This window comes from Cherax quadricarinatus, chromosome 13 (genome assembly GCF_038502225.1).
Source record: "Cherax quadricarinatus isolate ZL_2023a chromosome 13, ASM3850222v1, whole genome shotgun sequence".
NCBI classification, from domain to species: domain Eukaryota; kingdom Metazoa; phylum Arthropoda; class Malacostraca; order Decapoda; family Parastacidae; genus Cherax; species Cherax quadricarinatus.
In genome coordinates this window covers 42760596-42787700 of record NC_091304.1, presented here as the reverse complement: position 1 = coordinate 42787700, position 27105 = coordinate 42760596, and the positions used below count along the sequence as shown (strand labels likewise).

The 27105-nt window shown below is 41.3% G+C and overlaps 1 protein-coding gene across 2 annotated transcripts in view; it reads right to left on the bottom strand.

Annotated features, from left to right (window-relative positions):
- Positions 1–26729, bottom strand: part of LOC128688550 (RING finger protein 145) — a 76180-nt gene extending 49451 nt beyond the window's left edge. The window contains exon 1 of one of the 2 annotated variants that reach the window (XM_070084683.1): positions 26570–26729. In XM_070084683.1, coding sequence (XP_069940784.1) covers positions 26570–26600 — 31 coding nt within the window. In that variant the 5' untranslated portion in view covers positions 26601–26729. The remainder of the gene's footprint in view (positions 1–26569) is intronic. The other variant, XM_053776403.2, reaches the window with a different exon arrangement.
- Positions 26730–27105: the final 376 nt, after the last annotated feature.

Genomic DNA, 27105 nt, shown 5'->3' with positions numbered 1-27105 from the left:
TTTCCGAATAGGGTCCAGAATAAACAAGAAAGACATTCCTGGCACTAAAATGACATTTCCTCTAGTCATTAGTCACGTCTCAAGGCCCCTCTTATATTCTTTTGCTTTCCACTTTGAATTTTTATTCTCACAAAAAATATAAGATTTACTGTTATGCAGACTACTGCATTAGTGTAAAAAATGGTATAAATATTATTTGTGCACTTGTGAAAGAATATTAGACTCACCAGTTGACGTGTATTGCACGCTTGGCACGATTTGTTTACTTTTGAAGTTTGGTAAAAATCGAACATTTCTGCTACTTTGAGCTCAATTTCAAGGCACCTTTCATTGTAAAACCAGTCAAAATCATCTCAATTTCTGTAATATGTCTTCCATTCTATAAAATGAGACCAAGAAAACTAGAATACAACAATAAATACCATACGAAAATACACTGCAAAGTCGCTGATTTATTCCAAAAAAATGGTCAAAGTTTTTTTTTTCTCATTATGCACTGTGTGCTGCAGGATTTTTTTTAGACTGTGCACACTGACCACAGACCCATTCTTTCATATGAAGGCCTACCAGCTTTCTCCCACTAGATTTGAGGCCGCTAGAATTTATGCGTACTAGTACGTCAAAAACCCCTACGCGTAAGACGTACTAGTACGACCAAAACCCTCAAAGGGTTAAACAACGTTTTACAATGCCAATCATTCTTTCATAAAATCCACCGTGCCATGGAGATTTAGGAGGAATGTATCTCCAACAACAACTGCGTTGATTCAGCATCTGTTGTATTTCTGGTTGATCAAAGATCTTGCTTATATAAGCAGCACCAGCAACAAAGTTCGTTGCATTATCTGAAATCATCAGTCTGGGACATGCCCTTCTGGCTGCAAACCTTCTGAATAATTTGATAAAGGTTTCAGCAGACATGTCAGTGGCTACTTCTAGATGTACTGCTCTAGTTGTAGCACAAGTGAACAAACTGATGTACACCTTGATGGGAACTTTGTCAACTGTTTTGGTTAAAATTATTGGTCCAGTGTAATCTACACCTGTCACCTCAAATGGAGTGATATGACAAACTCTTTTAGAGGGATATGGAGGTGGACCTGGATACTGACATACTCGCATATCGTAGTGACGACAAGTAATACAGTCCTTTATTTGTTTTTTCACACTTTGTCGACCTTGAGGTATCCAGTAGGATTGTCGTATATGACAAAGTGTGTCAGCTACCCCACCATGTAACACGTTATTGTGGGCGTTTTGCACAATCAGTTTTGTTAGCCAATGAATCTTGGGGATCAATATTGGATGTATGGCTTCTTTAGGTAGTGAAGAATTATGAATTCTTCCTCGATATCTTATAATCTTTTCTGAGTCGAGATAAAGTCCTAAAGAATTAATCATAACAGGTTTCTTTGGGGATTTATTTTGTGTTTCTAGAAATTTATATTCTGTAGAGAAAACAACTTCCTGTATTAGTTTCACCCAGTATTTAATGGGTTCAAGATATTCAGAATCAGGTTTTATTCCTTTAATGAATTTAAAGACAAGAGCTGTAACTCTTAAGAGTTTACCCAAAGATGAGTATTTAGATCCATCAATGACTATTTCTGTTGTGTCAGCAGTATTTACACAACTTATTTCTGCTGTCTTCAAGCAGACTGTTTCTTCTGGCATAATGTGAGCTTTTTGCTGAGGCCAGCTATTTTCATTAGAGAGCCAGTTCGGTCCGTGGAGCCATAATTTATTATCCACAAATTTCTTGAGTGGGACACCACGTGACAACACGTCAGCTGGATTCTCTTGGGTAGAGACGTGGAGAAAGAGATAATCTCTCTGCATCTCTTTTATTTCTGCTACTCTGTTCCGTACATAGACCAATATTCTTATTATTTCTTAACCACTGGAGAACTGCTTCATTATCACTCCATATCACGGTTTTTTCAATAGTGAGATGATAAAGTACTTTGTTGAGATAGACAGCTAATTTTGTACCTACATAGAGTGCTGTCAGTTCCAGTTGTGGTACTGTTCTGATCTTCAAGGGTGCGACCCTGGCCTTTGAAGTAATTAGTGTACTTTCTTCAGCATTACTCATGTAAGCTACAGCGCCATAACCTCTGGTTGACGCATCACAGAACACATGTAATGTGTACTTGTTTCCCTCTTGACCTATTTGTCTGGGAAATTAATTTGATGAAGTTGCTTAAACTCCCTGGATATTTCATCCCATGCTTGACTCATTTCTAGAGGCAAGTTCTCATCCCATCCAATTTTGAGCTTCCATGCATCTTGCATAAGCATTTTACCCTTTATGGTAATTGGCGAGACGAGTCCTAGAGGATCAAAACATTGTGATACCTCTGACAGTAAACTACGTTTAGTGAGTGTACTGCATGATTTATTGTTTATCTTTTTGAGACTCAAAGTATCTTCCTGTGTGTTCCAGTTAAGTCCCAGCATATTGTTGCAATCAGGAATTTCAGTTTCAGGGAAATCTTCTTTGATAAGTTCCCTTAATTGCTTTGAATTTGTATTCCACATCCTTAGAGGCATATTTGCTTCTTTCATCTTTTTTTTCTTGAACACTTGGGGATTTTCAGAGTGATACACAAGTAAAGGCTTCACTTTGAAATCACAGAACAAGAGTTAGCCTGTCTTTCATAGGCTTGTGTCCTGGCAGTGCCTTCTCCTCCTGCAAGATGTAGGTCCTCTTTGGCATTTTCTTCCAAAAGAGGCCTGTTTTGTCACAATTGAACACTTGTTGGGGGAGTTATTCTTCAGCCTCTACGTACCCCTTAAATTCATGAACGAATGCTTTGGTCTCACGTTTGTCAGAACTTGCAGCCTCACCATGCCTTACAACACTGTATGCCACTACACTTCTCGACTCTGTTGAACCAGCCTCTGCTGGCCTTAAATTCACTAACAGCAGCACCTATTCCTGACATTTTCTTTACAAGATCCGCATGCAACTGCCTTGCCTTCTCACAAATTATACCCTCTGAAACACTATCTCCCGCTAATTGTTTCTCGATCCACAACAACAACTTCTCCACATCCTCAACTGTTTGCGACCTCTGTTTTGTTAGCATATTTGCCCCTTTCGCAACATCAGCTTCACTGATTTCTGCTTTCTTCAACAGGATGGAACTGAATGTTGATGTTGATTTGCCATACATCCTGGCGAGGTCAGACACACGTACGCCACTTTCATATTTTCTCACCTTCTTTACCCAAAGGGCTGACACTGAACTTTCTTTGGCCCCACAGTGGCTTATTTCACAGTTGCAATAAACAAAAAAACACTAGAAACAATGGATGAAGCCACGAAGTACTCCTAATCCAACGAGACAAGCATGCAGACCGAGTGATACGCGTGAGGAAGAGCGCCGCCGGTCGATGGTGACGAGTCTCATACGGCCTATATCCGAGAGCATGGCCGATATCCGGAGAAAAATTTCGCCGATAAAAGTGCTTGATTTCCGAATCGGCCGACTTCCACAATGGCCTATAACCGAGATTCCACTGTATATTAAAGCTGATTTCCTCTGTTCTGTTTATTTCAGTATATAGTGAACCCTCAGTTATCGGCCTTAATCCGTTCCAGAAGGTCGGCCGATAACCGAAATGACAGAAAACCAAATCAATATTTCCCATAAGTATTAATGGACATACAATTAATCCGTTCCAGACCAAAATATTCACAAAAAAAAATAATTTTTTTAACAATTATGTAAGTTTTACATACCTTTATTGAAGGCTAATGCTGGCTTCTGGAAGATAGGGAAGAGGAAAGAGGGAGGAGTTAGTGTTTGGAAGGAGAATCCCCCTCCATAAAGACTTCAGGTAGCAAAGCCTTTTCTGGGGTTACTTCCCTTCTTTGTCTTTTAATACCACTAGGATGAGCTTGGGAGTCACTGGACCCCTGTCTCACAACAAAAATGCCCATAGAGGTCTGTTTCTGGCATCTCTCTAAGATTTCCCTGAAGTGGGACAGGGTTTTATCACTGAACATGTTGCAGATATGGCTTGTTTCAGCTTGGTCAGGGTGGTGTTTCTCTACAAAAGCTTGCACCCTAGTCCACATTGCACACACCTCTTTAATCTGTCATTTACTGCTACAGTACAGTCATTAATAACCTTAAAATATTTGTAGTCTTAATGTAGGGGGGGAGGCGAGTAGTATTTATCTGTAGGAAGTCAGTGTAGGTAGCAGTAGATGTAGGTAGAGTACACGTATGTAGCCCCCCCCCCCGGGTTACGCTACACAGCCATATTACACTACACAGCCATATTATTATCATGTTCACTGAGTTTAATCGTTTCTAACAACTACCTTTAGATGCCATCATAAACAAAGGGAGAAGTAATGAATAATTCCTGCCAAGAATTGTAAACAAACGCATATGAAGGGTGGTCACTGCACCAGTCGCCAGATTCACAGTTTTCTCTAACGCTGCATCAGAGAAAACGTAATGTTTACTCTCCATCCCACTCTCCACTCGATAACATATAAACATTGCATGTTTATATGCTATGTTTATATGCTACATGATATGTAACGTGTTGCTTATATAATTTTGAAGCAAATATCATAGATGGATTAATGAAAATGTCTATATTAATGTAAAATACGACATTTAATGTGGCAAAGATTGATTATTAAATACACCTACCATCCGACTTACGACCTGCTCGACATACGATCACTCGACTTACGACCATGTTTTTTATGCCAAATTTCTGGGAAATAAACAACTGTTTGTGTTGTACATAGTGTTTATCCTACGTAAACCTTACGGTATAAAATGCAGTACTAACAGCATAAAAAGTAAAGTAAAAAATGAAATACCAAAATAAAACAATAAAATAAAATCATTACAAAAGTGTGATGTTGATATTAGAAGTAAGGTTCGGCTTACGTCCATTTTGACTTACGACTGGTTGGTCGGAACCAAGCTTGGTCTTAAGTCGGATGATACCTGTATACATCGCATATAATAAACATTGCGTGTTCATATGCTATGTAATGTGTTTCTTATATAATTTTGAAGATGATATAATGGATGGATTAATGAAAATGTCTATATTAATGTAAAATAAGACCTTTAATGTACAAGTGATTATTATTAAATATACATTGCATATAAACATTGCATGTTTTTATATACTATGTAACATTTTTCCTTGGGCCCATGGCTGCTTATTTTGCAGTTGCTCTCAATCAATAACCACAAAAAACAATGAAATATACCAAAATGTTTGGATGAATGAGCAGAAGCTTCTTCACTTGCCCAGAGAAAGCCAAACTGACTCGCAAGCGGCCCCAGCCGGCAGATGGACGCCTCCCCAATGGCCAATAACTGAATAAACGGCCGATAATCGGGCGCCAAAAAACCAGCCAATAACCGAGTTGGCCGATAACTGAACCGGCCAATAACTGGGGGGTCCACTGTACAATACATTACTGTGTAAACATTTAAAAATATACCAGAAATGTTATAAATGTTGCAAAGGTGATATTAAAACAATATCAAAGATGGTTGACACAAACTCATTACCATTATAATATGCTCCTCACTTAGTATTACAACTCAGGTACTCAAAGGACTGTTATCCTGGGTGTAAAGGGATAAAAATAAACACAGCAGAAAAACTTTGAATTATATTACCCTTCACCAAGTATAAACAGAAGTATGTACACTATATACACTATGTACAGCAATAAATATTAGTGAATGTCACAGTAATCAAGGCAAAACAGCAGCCAAGAGAGAGCAGACCCCCGTGCTTCAACCAGCGGGAGAATGAAAATGACAAAGGTGAAAAGACGAGTGGTAACCCTGTCACCTTCACAATTGCCAAATTGACATGTGATTGGCTGAACCTAGATACTGATCTGACGATGAGACCCCACTGGATCATCAGACTCTTAGCATCTGGTTCGCTGGTTAGCGAGGCAGCCTGTGCGCATTAACATGCTTCGAATAAATATTACATAATCTTTGCATGCAACACTTAGCAGCGAATTCGTTTAACGACGTGGTCTTAGGATCGGAACTCCATCGTTAAGTGCGGAGAAGCTGTATTATGACCTCTTCCAACTCTACAATTTATACCCATTTCCACAAGTAACGGTACTTCCATAAAGAAAGAAATTTCTACATTTTTTTTTCTCACTACCTTTTCGTATTATCTCACTACCTTTTCGTATTATCTCACTACCTTTTCGTATTATCTCACTACCTTTTCGTATTATCTCATTCCACCTTTCCTCATATTCGTAGAAATATATTTTATGACAAACTATATGCAGAGGACTAGCTGTTTGTAGAGACATTATATAAACAAACCAATTCTTGTGGTATAATTCCCTTCAAGGGAGGTTCCTTGATGCTGGTGAGGGGCTCTTGATCTAGGGAATTGGATATGTTCTCCAGTTCCCTGAATTGAGCCTGAATACCTTCCATCCCCCCCACATGCACTGTATAATCCTATGGGTTTAGCGCTCCTCCATGATTATATTACAATTGTGGTATAATTCTGGCAACTGTTTACAACACCAGTTTACATTAATCCACAAAAATAATGGAGGATGCATGTCCATGTGTCCACTCTCCACAACCTATGGAAAATATGGTACATTTTCTTTATATGGAGTCATTAAATCTTAAGTTGTATACATCTCTCATGTGGTGTGGTAGGAGAATAAAGACACTGATTTAATTTAAAAAGGTTTTTAATTACACATATTATAACATGGAGGATTATATTCTCACTATGATATTACAGAGTTTGGTCTATGTGACATTTTAATGTTAGATCTTTCATGGCTTTCACCATAACCACAGAAGACAGTCATTTTAGGAATAACATTGCACTGTTCATTAATAAACCATAGTCCCATAGCTTGATTGCTAGCACACTCGGGTCACACAGAGGTCTGGGGGTCAATCCTGGTATGGTTGGAAACATTAGGATGGATTTCCATAAAGACACCTGCTGTCCATGTTCACCTATTGGGTGTTACTGGACTGGTGTGGGTCACATAACAAGGGGTTCTCTATAGAGCCTCTCCTCACTTAACAACAGAGTTCCATTCTTAAGACTACGTACATCGGTAAACGAATTCGTCACTAAGCAAGGAGCACACTATAATGGTAGTGGGTTTGTGTTAACTATCTTTGGTACTGTTTTGACGTCACCTTTGCACCATTTATAATATTTCTGGTATATTTTTAAAATGTTTATACAGTAGTGTACTGTATACTGTAATAAACGGCATGGAGGAAATCGGCTCTAATATACATTATTTAGGTATGCATACTGGTTAGAGAGCCCATTGTAGATCCGAATCGTCGGTAAAGGAGTACTTCGGTAAGCGAGGAGAGGCCGTATAGTTGTATGTTGTTGATGTCATGTACTTGTAGAAATAAAGATATTATAACCAAATGCATGAATTAATTCTAAAACTTTTTTCCAGATGGAATAAAGCACATTTAGCCCTTTGACTGTTTCAGTCGTATATATACGTCTTACGAGCCACCATGTTTGACGTATTAATATGCATAAATTCTAGCAGCTTCAAATCAAGCAGGAGAAAGCTGGCATGTCCACATGTGAGAGAATGGGTCTCCATAGTCAGTGTGCACCATATAAAAAAAAATCTGGGAGCCAGTGGTGCATTGTGGGAATGCCATTTCAATAGTCCTTGTGTCAGCATGCCTAGTGGTAAGAAATATGTGACTCACTGGCAAATCTGGGACTCTACTCTTCCCAAGTGATGCTCTAACACAGATGGAACTGTCAGTGAAGATCAATTTCATGGTTTTGTGGAGTTTGTGACCAAAAGGAATGCCCAGGATACAAGAAGAATGAAGGAGAATGAAGAATGAAGGCAAATGAGAGAGTGAATGAGAGAGAGAATGAGAGAGAGAATGAGAGAGAATGAGGGAGAGAATGAGAGAGAATGAGGGAGAGAATGAGAAAATAAGGGAGATAATGAGAGAGAGAATGAGAGAGACAATGAGAGAGAGAATGAGAGAGAGAATGAGAGAGAGAATAAGGGAGAGAATAAGGGAGAGAATAAGGGAGAGAATGAGAGAGAGAATAAGGGAGAGAATGAGAGAGAGAATGAGAGAGAGAATGAGAGAGAGAATAAGGGAGAGAATGAGAGAGAGAATAAGGGAGAGAATGAGAGAGAAAGATAATTAGGTAGAAGGATGGAGGGGAAGCAAGCATCCGACCCCATTGTTTTGACAGGTGGTAGGGGGAGTGAGTAATGAGATGGTATGTCATTTTGACAGCTGCTGACCCTGACTCAAAACAATTAGAAATCCACAAACACACAACACAAGCTTGCTGAAGATAATAGCAGTTATATGAGAGTGTCCAGTGAATATATATGTGTATATATATTGTAGAAACCAGAAGGAAGGAAGAAAGGAAGGCAGGAAGAAAAGAAGGATGATTTTAGATTTTGCCACCGAAGAGGCTAGTTTATTGTGCACCCCACATCCATCCTGTGGACAGTAGCGTAAGAGCATACGGATACACAAAAGGCCTAGGAACTAGGCTCCAAAATGGTTAACAGGTGTACATATGGGCTTTTATTTACCTACACATCTACAGTTCACTTATCTGTTACATGCAAATTTAGGAAATTTGCTTAGTATATCTGGTATCTTATTTTCATTAATAAGATATCTTGACATGTCACATAGGTTATTATACTATCTGTCTCTGTATTCCTCAATAAGTGGACAATTAAGCACATAGTGTTCAATACAGTGACCATATGCCTGATCACATAATTTGCATTTAGTTTGATCATCATCTGTGTGTCTCCAAAACTGCCAGAAGTACAATGGAACCTCTACTTGCGAGCGTGTCCACGTACGAGTTTTTCCAAATACGAGCAGTCGATGGGTCGATTTTTTGCTTCCTTACACGAGCAAAATTTCCACAAGCGAGCAGACCTCAAGGCAGGTTCGATGACACTGGTGAGGGGCTCTTGCTCTTGATCTCGGGAATTGTATCTCATTTGTTTGTTGGACTATCTTATTGAAACTTGGGCAATGTATGATGGAAAGATGCTTCTTAACGTACACCAAAAATGAAAGAAATCTAAGCATAAATAATGGAGTTCACTTCTCAGTAATTAGCCACTCCTTAGTGGTACAGTGGACCCCCGGTATTCGATATTAATCCGTTCCTGAGAGCTCATCGAATACCGATAATATCGAAAACCGAATCAATTTTCCCCATAAGAAATAATGGAAATCAAATTAATCCGTGCAAGACACCCAAAAGTATGAAAAAAAATTTTACTACATGAAATATTAAGTTTAATGCAAAAGAATAATTACAATAACAATAAAATAATTACAATAACAATAAAATAATTACAATAACAATAAAATAATGCTTACCTTTAATGAAGATCTGGCGATGATTGATGGGATGGGAGGAGGGGAGAGGTGTTACTGTTTAGAAGGGGAATCCCCTTCCATTAGGATTTGAGGTAGCAAGTCCTTTTCCGGGGTTACTTCTTCTTTTAATGCCACTAGGACCAGCTCAGAGTCACTGGATTTCTGTTGCACAACATATCTGTCCATAGTGGCCTGTACCTCCCGTTCCTTTATGACATTCCTAAAGTGTTTCACAACATTGTTAGTGTAATAGTCACCAGCATGGCTTGCAATAGCTGTGTTAGGGTGATTGTCATCAAAAAAGGTTTGCACTTTAAGCCACACTGCACACATTTCCTTAATCTTTGAAGTAGGCAACTTCTTCAATTTCTCTATCCCCTCCTCCAAAGCAGTTTCCTCAAGTGTGGCCTCTTGCTGTTGAAGATGATCTATCAGCTCATCAGTGGTTAGTTCTTCACTGTCCTCCTCCACCAACTCTTCCACATCCTCCCCACTAACCTCCAACCCCAAGGACTTCCCCAATGCCACAATGGATTCCTCAACTGGCATAGGATTCTCAGGGTTAGCCTCAAATCCTTCAAAATCCATTTTGTCTACACATTCTGGCCACAGTTTTTTCCAAGCAGAGTTCAAGGTCCTCTTAGTCACTCCCTCCCAAGCCATACCTATAAGGTTTATACAATTGAGGATATTAAAGTGATCCTTCCAAAAGTCTTTTAGAGTCAGTTGAGTTTCTGTGGTCACTATAAAGCACTTTTGAAACATAGCTTTTGTGTACAGTTTCTTGAAGTTGGAAATGACCTGCTGGTCCATGGGCTGCAGGAGAGGAGTGGTATTAGGAGGCAAAAACTTCACCTTAATGAAGCTCATGTCCCCAGAAAGTCGCTCTGCCAAGTGTGTAGGATGACCAGGGGCATTGTCTAATACCAGGAGGCACTTAAGGTCTAATTTCTTTTCAGTTAGGTAATTTTTCACAGTGGGGGCAAATGTTTGGTGTAACCAGTCATAGAAAAAGTCCCTAGTGACCCATGCCTTTCTGTTTGCCCTCCACAGCACACACAAATTAGCCTTGAGGACATTGTTTTTCCTGAACACACTGGGAGTTTCAGAGTGATACACCAATAAAGGCTTCACTTTGCAATCACCACTAGCATTGGCACACATGAGAAGAGTAAGCCTGTCTTTCATAGGCTTATGTCCTGGGAGTGCCTTTTCCTCCTGAGTAATGTAGGTCCTGCTTGGCATTTTCTTCCAAAACAGGCCTGTTTCGTCGCAATTAAACACTTGTTCAGGTTTCAGTCCTTCACTGTCTATGTAATCCTTGAATTCCTTCACATATTTTTCAGCTGCTTTCTGGTCCGAACTGGCAGCCTCACCATGCCTAATCACACTATGTATGCCACTACGATTCTTAAATCTTTCAAACCAACCTTTGCTGGTCTTAAATTCACTCACATCACCATTAGTTGCAGGCAATTTCTTTACCAAATCACCATGCAACTGCCTAGCCTTTTCACAAATGATCGCTTGAGAGATGCTATCTCCCGCTATCTGTTTTTCATTTATCCACACCAATAACAATCTCTCAGCATTTTCTAACACTTGCGGTTGCTGTTTCGTAATCACAGTTGCACCTTCTGCAAGAACAGCTTCCTTGATTGCCATTTTCCTGGTCACTATAGTAGAGATGGTTGATTGGGGTTTATTATACAACCTAACCAGCTCCGACACACTCACTCCACTTTCGTACTTTGCAATTATCTCTTTCTTCATTTCATAAGTCATTAGTGAATTTTTTCTCAAAGGGTTGGCACTAGAAGCTTTCTTGGGGTCCATGGTGACTTATTTTGCAGAAACAAGCACCAAACACAGCGATAATATGGATAATATGGAATGTACCGAATGTATCCTTAGATGCGCGCACACTGGCTGGCTTTTAAACACTGGCACACACGGGGCAGTTCAGGCCACACGTGGACACGTCTCATACGAATCGTATCGAATACCAGGTTTTCAATCGAATACCGAGGAAATTTTTTTGCGATATAATGCATCGAATACCGGATTTATCGAATACCGATGCCATCGAATACCGGGGGTCCACTGTAATTTCAAATGGTTTTTATGGTTGTATTCTCGTTTTTTTGGTGTCATTTGATAGAATGGAAGATATATTACAGAAATAGATATGATTTTGATTGCTTTGAAATAGAGCTCAACCTAGGAGAAATGGTCCATTGCTTGGCTGTTTCAGTGTAAATCTTATATTTTTTGAGTGAATAAAAATTACAAATTATTTATATTATAACAATAATAATAATAATAATAATAATAATGAAAGAAATCTAAGCATAAATAATGGAGTTCACTTCTCAGCAATTAGCCACCCCTTAGCGGTAATTTCAAAATAGATATGATTTTGATTGCTTTCATGACGAAAAGTGCCTTGAAATTGAGCTCAACCTAGGAGAAATGGTCCATGTTCCATTGCTTGGCTGTTTCAGAGTAAACATTCCAATATGCAGTCGTGAATGGGTTGACATTATTTATACAATTATTGCAATAAGGAATAACAGTAAATCTTATATTTTTTGTGTGAATAAAAATTACATTTATATAATAATAATAATAACAATAATAATAATAATATGTATAATAATATGAATAATAACAATAATAATAGTATGAATAACAATACGTATAATAATAATAAATACAATAATAATAATAATAATAATATATGTATAATAATGATACATATATAATAGTAATGTGCTACATATAATAAGGCAGTCACTAGATGCAGTGTTTACCACAACAAAGAGGGAGCGGTTGTGGCCGCCTCCACCTGTTACATAATGACATTTTATTCATTGTAGAGTATATATCATGTTTCTATGTTATGCATATTGTTTGTTATGTCATACTAGATGAACTGTGATAGATAAATAAGCAGTATAGACAATACAGTGGACCCCCGCATACCGTTGGCCTTACATAACGTTAAATCCGCATACCGCTATATTTTATCGCTAAGATTTTGCCTCGCATACTGCTAAAAAACCCGCTCAACGCTGTTTGTCCGAGACGCGTCTAAGTGCGGCCTGAGCCACCCTCACATGTTCCGCCGGTGGCATTGTTTACCAGCCAGCCTCCGCGGTAACATCCAAGCATACAATCGGAACATTTCATATTATTACAGTGTTTTTGGTGATTTTATCTGCAAAATAAGTGACCATGGGCCCCAAGAAAGTTTCTAGTGCCAACCCTACAGCAATAAGGGTGAGAATTACTATAGAGATGAAGAAAAAGATCATTGATAAGTATGAAAGTGGAGTGCGTGTCTCTGTACAGCTGCTGCTGCTGTACCACCATCAGCTGCTGCTGCTGCTGCTGCTGCTGTAGCACTGTCAGTAGCACTGTCAGCTGCTGCTGCTGCTGCTGTAGCACCGTCAGCTGCTGCTGCTGCTGCTGTAGCACCGTCAGCTGCTGCTGCTGCTGTACCACCGTCAGCTGCTGCTGCTGCTGTACCACCGTCAGCTGCTGCTGCTGCTGTACCACCGTCAGCTGCTGCTGCTGCTGTACCACCGTCAGCTGCTGCTGCTGCTGTACCACCGTCAGCTGCTGCTGCTGCTGTACCACCGTCAGCTGCTGCTGCTGTACCACCGTCAGCTGCTGCTGCTGCTGTACCACCGTCAGCTGCTGCTGCTGCTGTACCACCGTCAGCTGCTGCTGCTGCTGTACCACCGTCAGCTGCTGCTGCTGCTGTACCACCGTCAGCTGCTGCTGCTGCTGTACCACCGTCAGCTGCTGCTGCTGCTGTACCACCGTCAGCTGCTGCTGCTGCTGTACCACCGTCAGCTGCTGCTGCTGCTGTACCACCGTCAGCTGCTGCTGCTGCTGTACCACCGTCAGCTGCTGCTGCTGCTGTACCACCGTCAGCTGCTGCTGCTGTACCACCGTCAGCTGCTGCTGCTGCTGCTGTACCACCGTCAGCTGCTGCTGCTGTACCACCGTCAGCTGCTGCTGCTGCTGCTGTACCACCGTCAGCTGCTGCTGCTGCTGCTGTACCACCGTCAGCTGCTGCTGCTGCTGCTGTACCACCATCAGCTGCTGCTGCTGCTGCTGTACCACCGTCAGCTGCTGCTGCTGCTGCTGTACCACCGTCAGCTGCTGCTGCTGCTGCTGTACCACCGTCAGCTGCTGCTGCTGCTGCTGTACCACCGTCAGCTGCTGCTGCTGCTGCTGTACCACCGTCAGCTGCTGCTGCTGCTGTACCACCGTCAGCTGCTGCTGCTGCTGTACCACCGTCAGCTGCTGCTGCTGCTGTACCACCGTCAGCTGCTGCTGCTGCTGTACCACCGTCAGCTGCTGCTGCTGCTGTACCACCGTCAGCTGCTGCTGCTGCTGTACCACCGTCAGCTGCTGCTGCTGCTGTACCACCGTCAGCTGCTGCTGCTGCTGTACCACCGTCAGCTGCTGCTGCTGCTGTACCACCGTCAGCTGCTGCTGCTGCTGTACCACTGTCAGCTGCTGCTGCTGCTGTACCACCGTCAGCTGCTGCTGTAGTACCGTCAGCTGCTGCTGTAGCATCGTCTGCTGCTGCTGTAGCACTGTCAGCTGCTGCTGCTGTTGTACCACCATCAGCTGCTGCTGCTGCTGTAGTACCATCTGCTGCTGTAGCATCATCTGCTGCTGCTGTAGCACTGTCAGCTGCTGCTGCTGCTGTACCACCGTCAGCTGCTGCTGCTGCTGTACCACCGTCAGCTGCTGCTGCTGCTGTACCACCGTCAGCTGCTGCTGCTGTACCACCGTCAGCTGCTGCTGCTGTACCACCATCAGCTGCTGCTGCTGTACCACCGTCAGCTGCTGCTGCTGTACCACCGTCAGCTGCTGCTGCTGCTGTACCACCGTCAGCTGCTGCTGCTGCTGTACCACCGTCAGCTGCTGCTGCTGCTGTACCACCGTCAGCTGCTGCTGCTGCTGTACCACCGTCAGCTGCTGCTGCTGCTGTACCACCGTCAGCTGCTGCTGCTGCTGTACCACCGTCAGCTGCTGCTGCTGCTGTACCACCGTCAGCTGCTGCTGCTGCTGTACCACCGTCAGCTGCTGCTGCTGCTGTACCACCGTCAGCTGCTGCTGCTGCTGTACCACCGTCAGCTGCTGCTGCTGCTGTACCACCGTCAGCTGCTGCTGCTGCTGTACCACCGTCAGCTGCTGCTGCTGCTGTACCACCGTCAGCTGCTGCTGCTGCTGTACCACCGTCAGCTGCTGCTGCTGCTGTACCACCGTCAGCTGCTGCTGCTGCTGTACCACCGTCAGCTGCTGCTGCTGCTGTACCACCGTCAGCTGCTGCTGCTGCTGCTGTAGTACCATCTGCTGCTGCTGTAGCATCGTCTGCTGCTGCTGTAGCACCATCAGCTGCTGCTGTACCACCGTCAGCTGCTGCTGTACCACAGTCAGCTGCTCCTGTACCACCGTCAGCTGCTGCTGCTGCTGTAGTACCGTCTGCTGCTGCTGTAGCATCATCTGCTGCTGCTGTAGCATCATCTGCTGCTGCTGTAGCATCATCTGCTGCTGCTGTAGCATCATCAGCTGCTGCTGTAGCACTGTCAGCTGCTGCTGCTGCTGTACCACCGTCAGCTGCTGCTGCTGCTGTACCACCGTCAGCTGCTGCTGCTGCTGTACCACCGTCAGCTGCTGCTGCTGCTGTACCACCGTCAGCTGCTGCTGCTGCTGTACCACCGTCAGCTGCTGCTGCTGCTGTACCACCGTCAGCTGCTGCTGCTGCTGTACCACCGTCAGCTGCTGCTGCTGCTGTACCACCGTCAGCTGCTGCTGCTGCTGTACCACCGTCAGCTGCTGCTGCTGCTGTACCACCGTCAGCTGCTGCTGCTGCTGTACCACCGTCAGCTGCTGCTGCTGCTGTACCACCGTCAGCTGCTGCTGCTGCTGTACCACCGTCAGCTGCTGCTGCTGCTGCTGCTGCTGCTGCTGTAGTACTGTCTGCTGCTGCTGTAGCATCGTCTGCTGCTGCAGTAGCACTGTCAGCTGCTGCTGCTGTAGCACCGTTGTTGGTGTGGCTTATTGAGAATACCAAGAAACAATTAACCCCAGAGGATTACCCACCCAGGATAACCCAAAAAAGTCAGTGTCATCGAAGACCGTCTAACTTATTTCCATTGGGGTCCTTAATCTTGTCTCCCAGGATGCAACCCACACCAGTCCACTAACACCCAGGTGAACAGGGAAAAATGCCTGGAACTAGTGCTCATATTGGTGAATTTAAAGCCAGCAAAGGTTGGTTTGAGAGATTTAAGAATCGTAGTGGCATACACAGTGTGATAAGGCCTGTTCTGGAAGAAAATGCCAAACAGGACCTACAGTACTCAGGAGAAAAAGGCACTCCCAGGACACAGTGTCTCATCAGTCATTGCTGCATCTTCAATAAAGGTAAGTGTCATTTATTCTTCATTTAGTAGAGTAGTACATGCACAATATATACTGTGCATGTACTACTCTACTACTGTGCATGTATCCTTCTCTTTGTGTGTAGGAAAATGTATAGAGGTAGTAGGTTGGTAGACAGCAACCACCCAGGGAAGTACTACCGTCCTGCCAGATGACTGTGAAACAGAAACCTGTAACTGTTTTGCATGATGGTAGGATTGCTGGTTTCTTTTTCTGTCTCAAAAACACACTAGATAACAGGGATATCTTGCTACTCCTACTTACACTTTGGTCACACTTCACAGACACGCACATGCATATATATATATACATACATCTAGGTTTTTCTCCTTTTTCTAAATAGCTCTTGTTCCTCTATTTCTTCTATTGTCCATGGGGAAGTGGAAAAGAATCTTTCCTCCGTAAGCCATGCGTGTCGTATGAGGCGACTAAAATGCCGGGAGCAATGGGCTAGTAACCCTTTCTCCTGTAGACATTTACTAAAAAAAAGAAGAAGAAAAACTTTATAAAACTTGGATGCTTAAATGTGCATGGATGTAGTGCGGATGACAAGAAACAGATGATTGCTGATGTTATGAATGAAAAGAAGTTGGATGTCCTGGCCCTAAGCGAAACAAAGCTGAAGGGGGTAGAGGAGTTTCGGTGGGGGGAAATAAATGGGATTAAATCCGGAGTATCTGAGAGTGTTAGAGCAAAGGAAGGGGTAGCAGTAATGTTGAATGATCAGTTATGGAAGGAGAAAAGAGAATATGAATGTGTAAATGCAAGAATTATGTGGATTAAAGTAAAGGTTGGATGCGAGAAGTGGGTCATAATAAGCGTGTATGCACCTGGAGAAGAGAGGAATGCAGAGGAGAGAGAGAGATTTTGGGAGATGTTAAGTGAATGTATAGGAGCCTTTGAACCAAGTGAGAGAGTAATTGTGGTAGGGGACCTGAATGCTAAAGTAGGAGAAACTTTTAGAGAGGGTGTGGTAGGTAAGTTTGGGGTGCCAGGTGTAAATGATAATGGGAGCCCTTTGATTGAACTTTGTATAGAAAGGGGTTTAGTTATAGGTAATACATATTTTAAGAAAAAGAGGATAAGTATACAAGATATGATGTAGGGCGAAATGACAGTAGTTTGTTGGATTATGTATTGGTAGATAAAAGACTGTTGAGTAGACTTCAGGATGTACATGTTTATAGAGGGGCCACAGATATATCAGATCACTTTCTAGTTGTAGCTACACTGAGAGTAAAAGGTAGATGGGATACAAGGAGAATAGAAGCATCAGGGAAGAGAGAGGTGAAGGTTTATAAACTAAAAGAGGAGGCAGTTAGGGTAAGATATAAACAGCTATTGGAGGATAGATGGGCTAATGAGAGCATAGGCAATGGGGTCGAAGAGGTATGGGGTAGGTTTAAAAATGAAGTGTTAGAGTGTTCAGCAGAAGTTTGTGGTTACAGGAAAGTGGGTGCGGGACTGAAGAGGAGCGATTGGTGGAATGATGATGTGAAGAGAATAGTAAGGGAGAAAAAGTTAGCATATGAGAAGTTTTTACAAAGTAGAAGTGATGCAAGGAGGGAAGAGTATATGGAGAAAAAGAGAGAGGTTAAGAGAGTGGTGAAGCAATGTAAAAAGAGAGCAAATGAGAGAGTGGGTGAGATGTTATCAACAAATTTTGTTGAAAATAAGAAAAAGTTTTGGAGTGAGATTAACAAGTTAAGAAAGCCTAGTGAACAAATGGATTTGTCAGTTAAAAGTAGGAGAGGAGAGTTATTAAATGGAGAGTTAGAGGTATTGGGAAGATGGAGGGAATATTTTGAGGAATTGTTAAATGTTGATGAAGATAGGGAAGCTGTGATTTCGTGTATAGGACAAGGAGGAACAACATCTTGTAGGAGTGAGGAAGAGCCAGTTGTGAGTGTGGGGGAAGTTCGTGAGGCAGTAGGTAAAATGAAAGGGGGAAAGGCAGCCGGGATTGATGGGATCAAGATAGAAATGTTAAAAGCAGGTGGGGATATAGTTTTGGAGTGGTTGGTGCAATTATTTAATAAATGTATGGAAGAGGGTAAGGTACCTAGGGATTGGCAGAGAGCATGTATAGTTCCTTTGTATAAAGGCAAAGGGGATAAAAGAGTGCAAAAATTATAGAGGGATAAGTCTGTCGAGTATACCTGGCAAAGTGTATGGTAGAGTTATTATTGAAAGAATTAAGAGTAAGACGGAGAATAGGATAGCAGATGAACAAGGAGGCTTTAGGAAAGGTAGGGGGTGTGTGGACCAGGTGTTTACAGTGAAACATATAAGTGAACAGTATTTAGATACTGCTAAAGAGGTCTTTGTGGCATTTATGGATTTGGAAAAGGCGTATGACAGGGTGGATAGGGGGGCAATGTGGCAGATGTTGCAGGTGTATGGTGTAGGAGGTAGGTTACTGAAAGCAGTTGAGAGTTTTTACGAGGATAGTGAGGCTCAAGTTAGAGTACATAGGAAAGAGGGAAATTATTTCCCAGTAAAAGTAGGCCTTAGACAAGGATGTGTGATGTCACCGTAGTTGTTTAATATATTTATAGATGGGGTTGTAAGAGAAGTAAATGCGAGGGTCTTGGCAAGAGGCGTGGAGTTGAAAGATAAAGAATCACACATAAAGTGGGAGTTGTCACAGTTGCTCTTCGCTGATGACACTGTGCTCTTGGGAGATTCTGAAGAGAAGTTGCAGAGATTGGTGGATGAATTTGGTAGGGTGTGCAAAAGAAGAAAATTGAAAGTGAATACAGGAAAGAGTAAGGTTATGAGGATAACAAAAAGATTAGATGATGAAAGATTGGATATCAGATTGGAGGGAGAGAGTATGGAGGAGGTGAATGTATTCAGATATTTGGGAGTGGACGTGTCAGCGGATGGGTCTATGAAAGATGAGGTGAATCATAGAATTGATGAGGGGAAAAGGGTGAGTGGTGCACTTAGGAGTCTGTGGAGACAAAGAACTTTGTCCTTGGAGGCAAAGAGGGGAATGTATGAGAGTATAGTTTTACCAACGCTCTTATATGGGTATGAAGCATGGGTGATGAATGTTGCAGCGAGGAGAAGGCTGGAGGCAGTGGAGATGTCATGTCTGAGAGCAATGTGTGGTGTGAATATAATGCAGAGAATTCGTAGTTTGGAAGTTAGGAGGAGGTGCGGGATTACCAAAACTGTTGTCCAGAGGGCTGAGGAAGGGTTGTTGAGGTGGTTCGGACATGTGGAGAGAATGGAGCGAAACAGAATAACTTCAAGAGTGTATCAGTCTGTAGTGGAAGGAAGGCGTGGTAGGGGTCGGCCTAGGAAAGGTTGGAGGGAGGGGGTAAAGGAGGTTTTGTGTGCGAGGGGCTTGGACTTCCAGCAGGCATGCGTGAGCGTGTTTGATAGGAGTGAATGGAGACAAATGGTTTTTAATACTTGACGTGCTGTTGGAGTGTGAGCAAAGTAACATTTATGAAGGGGTTCAGGGAAACCGGCAGGCCGGACTTGAGTCCTGGAGATGGGAAGTACAGTGCCTGCACTCTGAAGGAGGGGTGTTAATGTTGCAGTTTAAAAACTGTAGTGTAAAGCACCCTTCTGGCAAGACAGTGATGGAGTGAATGATGGTGAAAGTTTTTCTTTTTCGGGCCACCCTGCCTTGGTGGGAATCGGCCAGTGTGATAATAAATAAATAAAAAAAATTTTTTCATACTTTTGGGTGTCTTGCACGGATTAATTTGATTTCCATTATTTCTTATGGGGAAAATTCATTCGCATAACGATAATTTCGCATAACAATGAGCTCTCATGCACGGATTATTATCGTTATGCGGGGGTCCACTGTATTAGCGAAATTATTCATGAATATTTTGCCCGGTCTCCAGACAAACTCTCGTCCACCGCCGACACCACCCATGCCACTACATGACATATTTTATTCATTTTAGAGTATATATCAGATTTCTATGTTATTTATATTGTTTATTATGTCATATTAGATGAAGCGAGATAGATAAATAAGCCGTAGAGTTGATATTAGCGAAATTATTTAAATACAGAATTCCAATGGAACGGATTAATTGCATTTCAATTAATTTAAATGAGGAAAATTAACTCTGCAAACGAGCAAATCCAGTTGCGAGCAAGGTCATAGAACGGATTAAACTCGCAAGTAGAGGTTCCAGTGTACTTGTAACTGAGCCTAAGCCTGGCCACTACAACATCAGTCAGTCTGTTCATATTGCAAGTTGCTCCATAAACATACTTGTCTACATTCATGTTATCGTAGTGGGTTGTAGATCTACTCAGGCTTCTAACTGCATTCCTATAACAATCATTTTTATTATTTACTTCCTAATATCATTCCTAATGCTAGACACAGTTATATTCTACATTCTCCTTCTGGGTACTCTTCTTGTCTAGGAAGGACGAGATGAAAGGAAGGAAAAAAAGTAAGGAAGGAAGGAAAGGAGGAAAGGAAGGTAGGTAGGTAGGAAAGGAAGGAAGGAATGTAGGAAGGAAGGAATGTAGGAAGGAAGGAATGTAGGAAGGAAGGAATGTAGGAAGGAAGGAATGTAGGAAGGAAGGTAGGTAGGAAAGAAGAAAGGAAGGAAGGAATGATGACACACGACCATTTACCTAGGATAATTACCTAACACAACTGCCTTCTAATACTTTTAAGAAAACTGCTCAGACGAGGCATTTTGTCTGTGCACATAAAAAAAAAAAAATGCCCACAAAAATGCAGACACACTCGTTTTATGTGTGAGGAGTGTAAAACACCATTGTGTATGAAACCATGTTTCCAAGAGTTTTACAAGCTGCAGAACTTCTAGGAACATGTCCAGTGACTGTACATTTGTATATACGTACATTATAAAACAATAGTAATAAAAAATTTTTTGTATTGTTTGTATAAACAAGTTTTGTTAACAATATATTGATAATTATGTTTGTGCACTTATTGTGTTGTATACAATGAGTGTATATATGTACCTTGCACCTTACTCTGGTCTCACAGGCCACTTAAGTTACCTGAAAAAATAAAATAGTGAAAAAAAAACAAGAAACCTAGGAATGCAAGTAAACCAAAGTTTACCGGGCGAGTGGCATTCGCCGCTGTTGCCATACACGGCTCATTTTCTGCCAACTTTATGCCTCTATATCTCGGTAAGTACTGATCGCAAAAAGAATTCGGGGGGCTTAAAACAATCAGAAAATTAATCCTAACATTTGCATAAGAAAAAAATAATTTTTTTTTTTTAATTCTTCGACACCAGGAGACACTTCAGGATTTGGGGTTGCGACAGTCAAAGGGTAAAATAATTTTACGAGAATCAGAGCATAAATATACTAGATGCATGATATTAATACAATGGCAGCCTGATTATATTTCTGTTTAGCCTTAGCAGTTATTGGTTTATTAGAATTTGATTCTTTCCTTGTATATGTTATCCATTATGTTTAAGTCTTCAACTGGATTCAGCCTGGTGGCTAACGCTTTGGTTTCACATGGCGAGGGCCTGGGTTCGATTCCCAGCCAGAGTAGAAACATTGGGCGTGTTTCTTTCCACCTGTTGTCTATGTTCCCCATCAGTAAAATAGGTACCTGGGTGTTAGTCGACTGGTGTGGGTCGCATCCTGGGACACTGACCTAGTTTGCCCAACATGCGGAGCATAACAAGGGGCTTTCTATATAGTAGTATGTCATTGTTGTCAGCTAGGCCTGTATACCATGTACATGTACTTGTAGTAAATAAAAATATTATTATTAAGATCCATTCCTTTAACCCTTTCAGGGTTTCGGCCGTACTAGTACGGTTTACGCCCTAGGGTTTTTGACGTACTAGTACGCCTAAATTCTAGCGCCCTCAAATCTAGTGAGAGAAAGCTGGTAGGTCTACATATGAAAGAATGGGTCTATGTGGTCAGTATGCGCAGTATAAAAAAATCCTGCAGCACACAGTGCGTAATGAGGAAAAAAAAACTTTGACCATGTTTTTGGATTAAAACAGCGACTTTACACTATTTTAGTATGGTATTTATGGTTGTATTCTAGTTTTCCTGGTCTCATTTTATAGAATGGAAGACATATTACAGAAATTGAGATGATTTTTACTTTTTTTTACAATGAAAAGTACTTTGAAATTGAGCTCAAAATAGCAGAAATCTTTGATTTTTACCAAAGTTCAAAAGTAAACAAATCATGCCAAGCGTCCAATATACGTCAACTGGTGAGTCTAATATTCTTTCACAAGTGCGCTGATATTAATTATACCATTTCTACACTAATGCAGTAGTCTGCATAACAGTAAATCTATTTTTTTGTAAGAATAAAAATTCAAAGTGGAAAGCCAAAGAAATATAAGAGGGGCCTGGGGATGTGACTAATGAACAGAGAACTTGTTATTTTAGTGCCAGGAATGTCTTGTGTGTTTATTCTGGACCCTATTTGGAAATTGGCATCTTTTGAAGTTTGTGTGAAATTGGCAAAATTGCTAAATTCTGACCACTTTATTGGATAGTTGAAATCAGTAAATGGGTGGTTTCTTGTACTCATGCGATAGAAAAAATGGAATTCTAGTGAAATAGTTATGATTTTTGTCGACTAGTACAGTGGACCCCCGCTTTATGATCACCTCCCAATGCGACCAATTATGTAAGTGTATTTATGTAAGTGCGTTTGTACGTGTATGTTTGGGGGTCTGAAATGGACTAATCTAATTCACAATATTCCTTATGGGAACAAATTCGTTCAGTACTGGCACCTGAACGTACTTCTGGAATGAAATAATATCGTAAACCTGTACAATGGAACTGGCCGAAAATAGAGCTCAAAGTGGGCAAAATCGCCGATGCGTAAACATCGTCGAGACCGCTAACTTCGCGAGAGCATAATTCCGCAAGTTTTCCATCAAATTTCATACTTTTGGTGTCATTATGATCGGGAAAAGTTTCTCTATCTGGCGACCCTGAAAGGGTTAAGTGTGTTAATTATAAAATCCAGTGAAATGTAATATCAGATATTTGTTCCATCAATTAATAGTCTATTTACTCTCACGAGCTTAAATCATGGAGAAATCCAAGCGAGGAACACTCAGTTCTTTAATATCCTTAATTAAAATCCTCCCCTAAAGGAACACTGTGTCTAGAGGGCATGTTGAAGGATGTGACTGAGGATGAACCAGTTGTGTGCAAGTCCTCAGACAAGGGGTAGCTGTTATCTTGTCATGTGATAACAATACTGTAGTTCACAAGAACTATAAGAGATAAGATAAATGTTTTAGTTTGCTTTAAATGTTTTACATAAGGAGGTCTCCAACCCATAGAAAGTTTTCTCCATTATAATACCGTAATATTCACTGAAATATACACTATAATAACCAATTTATTTTAAAGAAATAAATATATTACAATGTCAAATAATTTTAAGTTCCAGTTTTAGCCTCGCCAAAATGATCTACATAACCAGGGGAATTTCAAAATATATGCAATAAAAAAACATTTTGCAACAAATCTGTACATTTTGAAAGCAACACTGGTTGAATTCCTTGATGGATGAAACTGAACAAGACTGCCACACCTACAAATACAGTATAATATAATTATAATGTAATTATTGTTATTCTGGGTCCTTTATTGCTCCTATGTTATGCGAAAGACATGCCCATCAGTATCAAGTATAAGCTTCTGTTATATGCAGATGACGGTGCTTTGTTAGTGTCAGGTATACCTAAGGTATTACCTGGAGAGGGTTTTGGGGGTCAACGCTCCCATAGCTTGGTCCGAGACCAGGCCTCGTAGTGGATCAGGGTCTGATCAAAATAGTTGTTACTGCTGGCTGCATGCAAACTGACGTACGGCCCACAGCCGGGTTGTCAGGTATTGACTTTAGGTGCCTGTCCAGTGCCTTCTTGAAGACAGCCAGGGATCTATTGGTAATCCCCCTTATGTATGCTGGGAGGCAATTGAACTGTTTTGGGTCCCTGACACTTATTGTGTTGTCTCTCAGTGTACTCGTGGCACTCCTACTTTTCGTTGGGGGAATGTTGCATCTCCTGCCAAGTCTTCTGCTTTCATAGGGAGTGATTTTCATGTGAAAGTTTGGTACTAATCCCTCTAGGATTTTCCAAGTGTTCATTGTCAAGTATCTCTCTCGCCTGCATTCCAGGGAATACAAATCAAGGGCCTTCAGCCGTTCCCAGTAATTTAGGTGCCTTATCGTACTTGTGTGTTCCGTGAAAGTTCTTTATACACTCTCCAGGTCAGCCATTTTGCCTGCCTTGAAGGGGGCAGTTAGTGTACAGCAGTATTCCAGCCTAGAGAGAACAAGCGATTTGAAAGAGAATCATCATGGGCTTGATGTCCCTAGTCCCTAATTTTGAAGGTTCTCATTATCTATCCTACCATTTTCCTAGCAGATGTGGTAGATACATTATCACTCTCAGGTTCTTCACATTACTTTTCTCTCTCTTGTATAATTAGAATTTGTCCTATACCATGATCCAGTTTTAATTTCCTTAAGTTTTCCATATCTGAGTATAGTTGAAATTTCTCTTCATTGAACTTCATATTGTTTTGATTGGCCCATTTGAAGATTTGTCTGATGTCTGCTTGGAGTTTTGTGGCATCTTCGATGAAGGTCACTGTCATGGCAATCCGGGTGTCATGCGCAAAGGAAGACACGGAGCTATGGCTTACAACTCTATGTCAGATATGAGGAGGAATAGACAAAGAGAATACTGTGCCTTGTGGAACAGCTTTTCACCATAGCTGCCTCAGACTTTACACTGTTTACTATTACTCTGTGTTCTATTTGCAGGAAGTTATAGATCCATCTACCAACTTTTCCTGTTATTCCTTTATCACCCATTTTGTGCACTATTACACCATGGTTACACTTGTATAAAGCTTTTGCAAAGTCTGTGTATATTAATCTGTATTTTTATTTATCCTCTACAGCATCCAGGACATTGTCATAGTGGTCCAGTAGCTGGGACAGGCAGGAGCGACCTGCTCTAAACCCGTGTTGCCGTAGGTTGTATAATTAACGGGTATCTAGGTATAGTCTAAGGCCTAATTTTACTGGAAAGCATTTACTTCTTTTAAAATGTACTATCACTAGACCTAGAGTACTGCAGCAAAAGGAACGAAAGATAAACTGGAAAGGGTAACTAATTTTAATGTCCAGTGTAATGGGAAACCCATCACTTCAATATCGTCAGTGAAATATGTATCTGGAAATCCCCTCTGACCCAAGCATGTCAGGAGAACTGATAGGTAACAGTGTAGCAAATAAAGAATGCCAGACTTTAGTTCCTCTATAGACAGGCAGTGTCTACCTACTGAGGCTTGCAGGACCCCCATTTTTAGATCTTATACAATGCCATATAGATTACTTTTGCTCTTCATGGTACTCTGCCTTAACAAATAAACTGAAAGGGACTACAAATCACCCAGAACAAAATGGTGAGATTCCATCTTGGACCTGAGTTCAAGAGAGCATGTAGGCCAAAATCAACTACAATAATTGGATATTCTGAATGCTGAAGACAGAGTAAAACAACCGAGGTTAAATAACATTCCTAAAATTGCTCACAGTGTCCAGATTATTTTGCTGCCAAGTTTGTTTAGGCTGGGAACCAAAGCAATTATAGTACTAGGGGAAGGGAACACAACTTTGAAGTACCCACAATTGGTGGTCAGGCTTCAAACACATTTTATTGTAGATCAATAAAGGAGTGGAACAGACTGCCTGCACATGTCAAAGCCTGTCATAGCATATGCCAGTTCGTGAAGAGAACCAAAAGGTACTTAATGAATGTCGCTACAGAAGGGAAGAAGTATGATTTCTTGTATAGCCAACATTCATGTACCTATTACTGTGAACTGATCCTCTTTTTAATGTAAATAACTCAGTTTACCTTATTCTTAGTATATCTCCTTTCATTGTAACTGTTATTCACAGAGTTCAGTTACTTAGATATTTTAACTTTTAAGGTTTAAATAATAAGATACTACAAGGACATCAACGGATATAAGTCACTTTATCCGACTTTCTTGGGTTATCCTAAGTAATCTACACATATGCTGCTATGTATGATAATTTATGTAACTGTATTTATGCATACCTAAACCTGAATAAACTTACTTATTTCTTTTCTGCAGTATACAGGCAATGTAGTTTACATGAAATAAAATAGTGACAGGCACAAAAGAAAGCCAGCAGCAGGTGACAGACGCTGTCACTACTGGTCCACTTTCATGGTAGAAAGCCAAGTTTTTATTCAGGTTCAAGAAAACAAGTTCAGATTCTGACAACTGTCTTGAAACAACTGAAGGATATGGTATAAGATACTGACAAATGTGAAATAATATATGGTATAAGATACTGACAAACGTGAAATATATGGTATAAAAGAGTGACAAGACGTGTGTTATTTGGTTATTTTACTGAAGAAACATTTCAGAACTAAAGTAGCCTTTCGTGACTGAGAAATATTTCCTCGTTAAAAAATCCCAATGCTGCATTTGTGCCTTATTTCACACATAAGAGTAAGGTACGTGTAAATCAAGCAAAGATAACCCAATAATATCACTGTGCCTTATCTCATGCCAGAGTTCTTACTGAAGACTGTCATAACAAGACTGTCATATGGTGTCCTTGTTGCACTCATACTTACCTCTCACACGTCGACCAATATTGTAGTCCATGGTGAAGGAGAGGCCAGTGTTGAGTGCTAGCTCATGTCTGAGTCAGTGAGTGATACACTACGTTCACCTGCCAGCCAGCCAGCCAGCTAGCCACTCACTACTGAAGGTTCTTCTTCCTCAGCACCAGCAGGAGAACACTCAGTGACGTCACAATAACAATTTCTGACGTCATTAACGTGCGTTCGTAAGGAAAGAAATTCATGAATATATATACGTAAGTATGTAAGTTTATTCAAGCACACATATTGTTACATAAGTTATTATACATAGCAGTATATATGAAGATTACCTAGGGTAACACAAAAAAGATCAGACAAGGTGACTTATTTCCATTGGGGGTCCTTGAATAATTAAATAGGTTTTACTTCCCGAACATGAGGCCTTAAGCTGTATTGATAACTTAGTCACACAGCACACACTCTCGCATATTATTTACGTTGATGGTTCTGTTCACCAATCCACTGGTGCAGCTGGTAGTGCTGCTGTTGTCGTACAGAGTGATGGC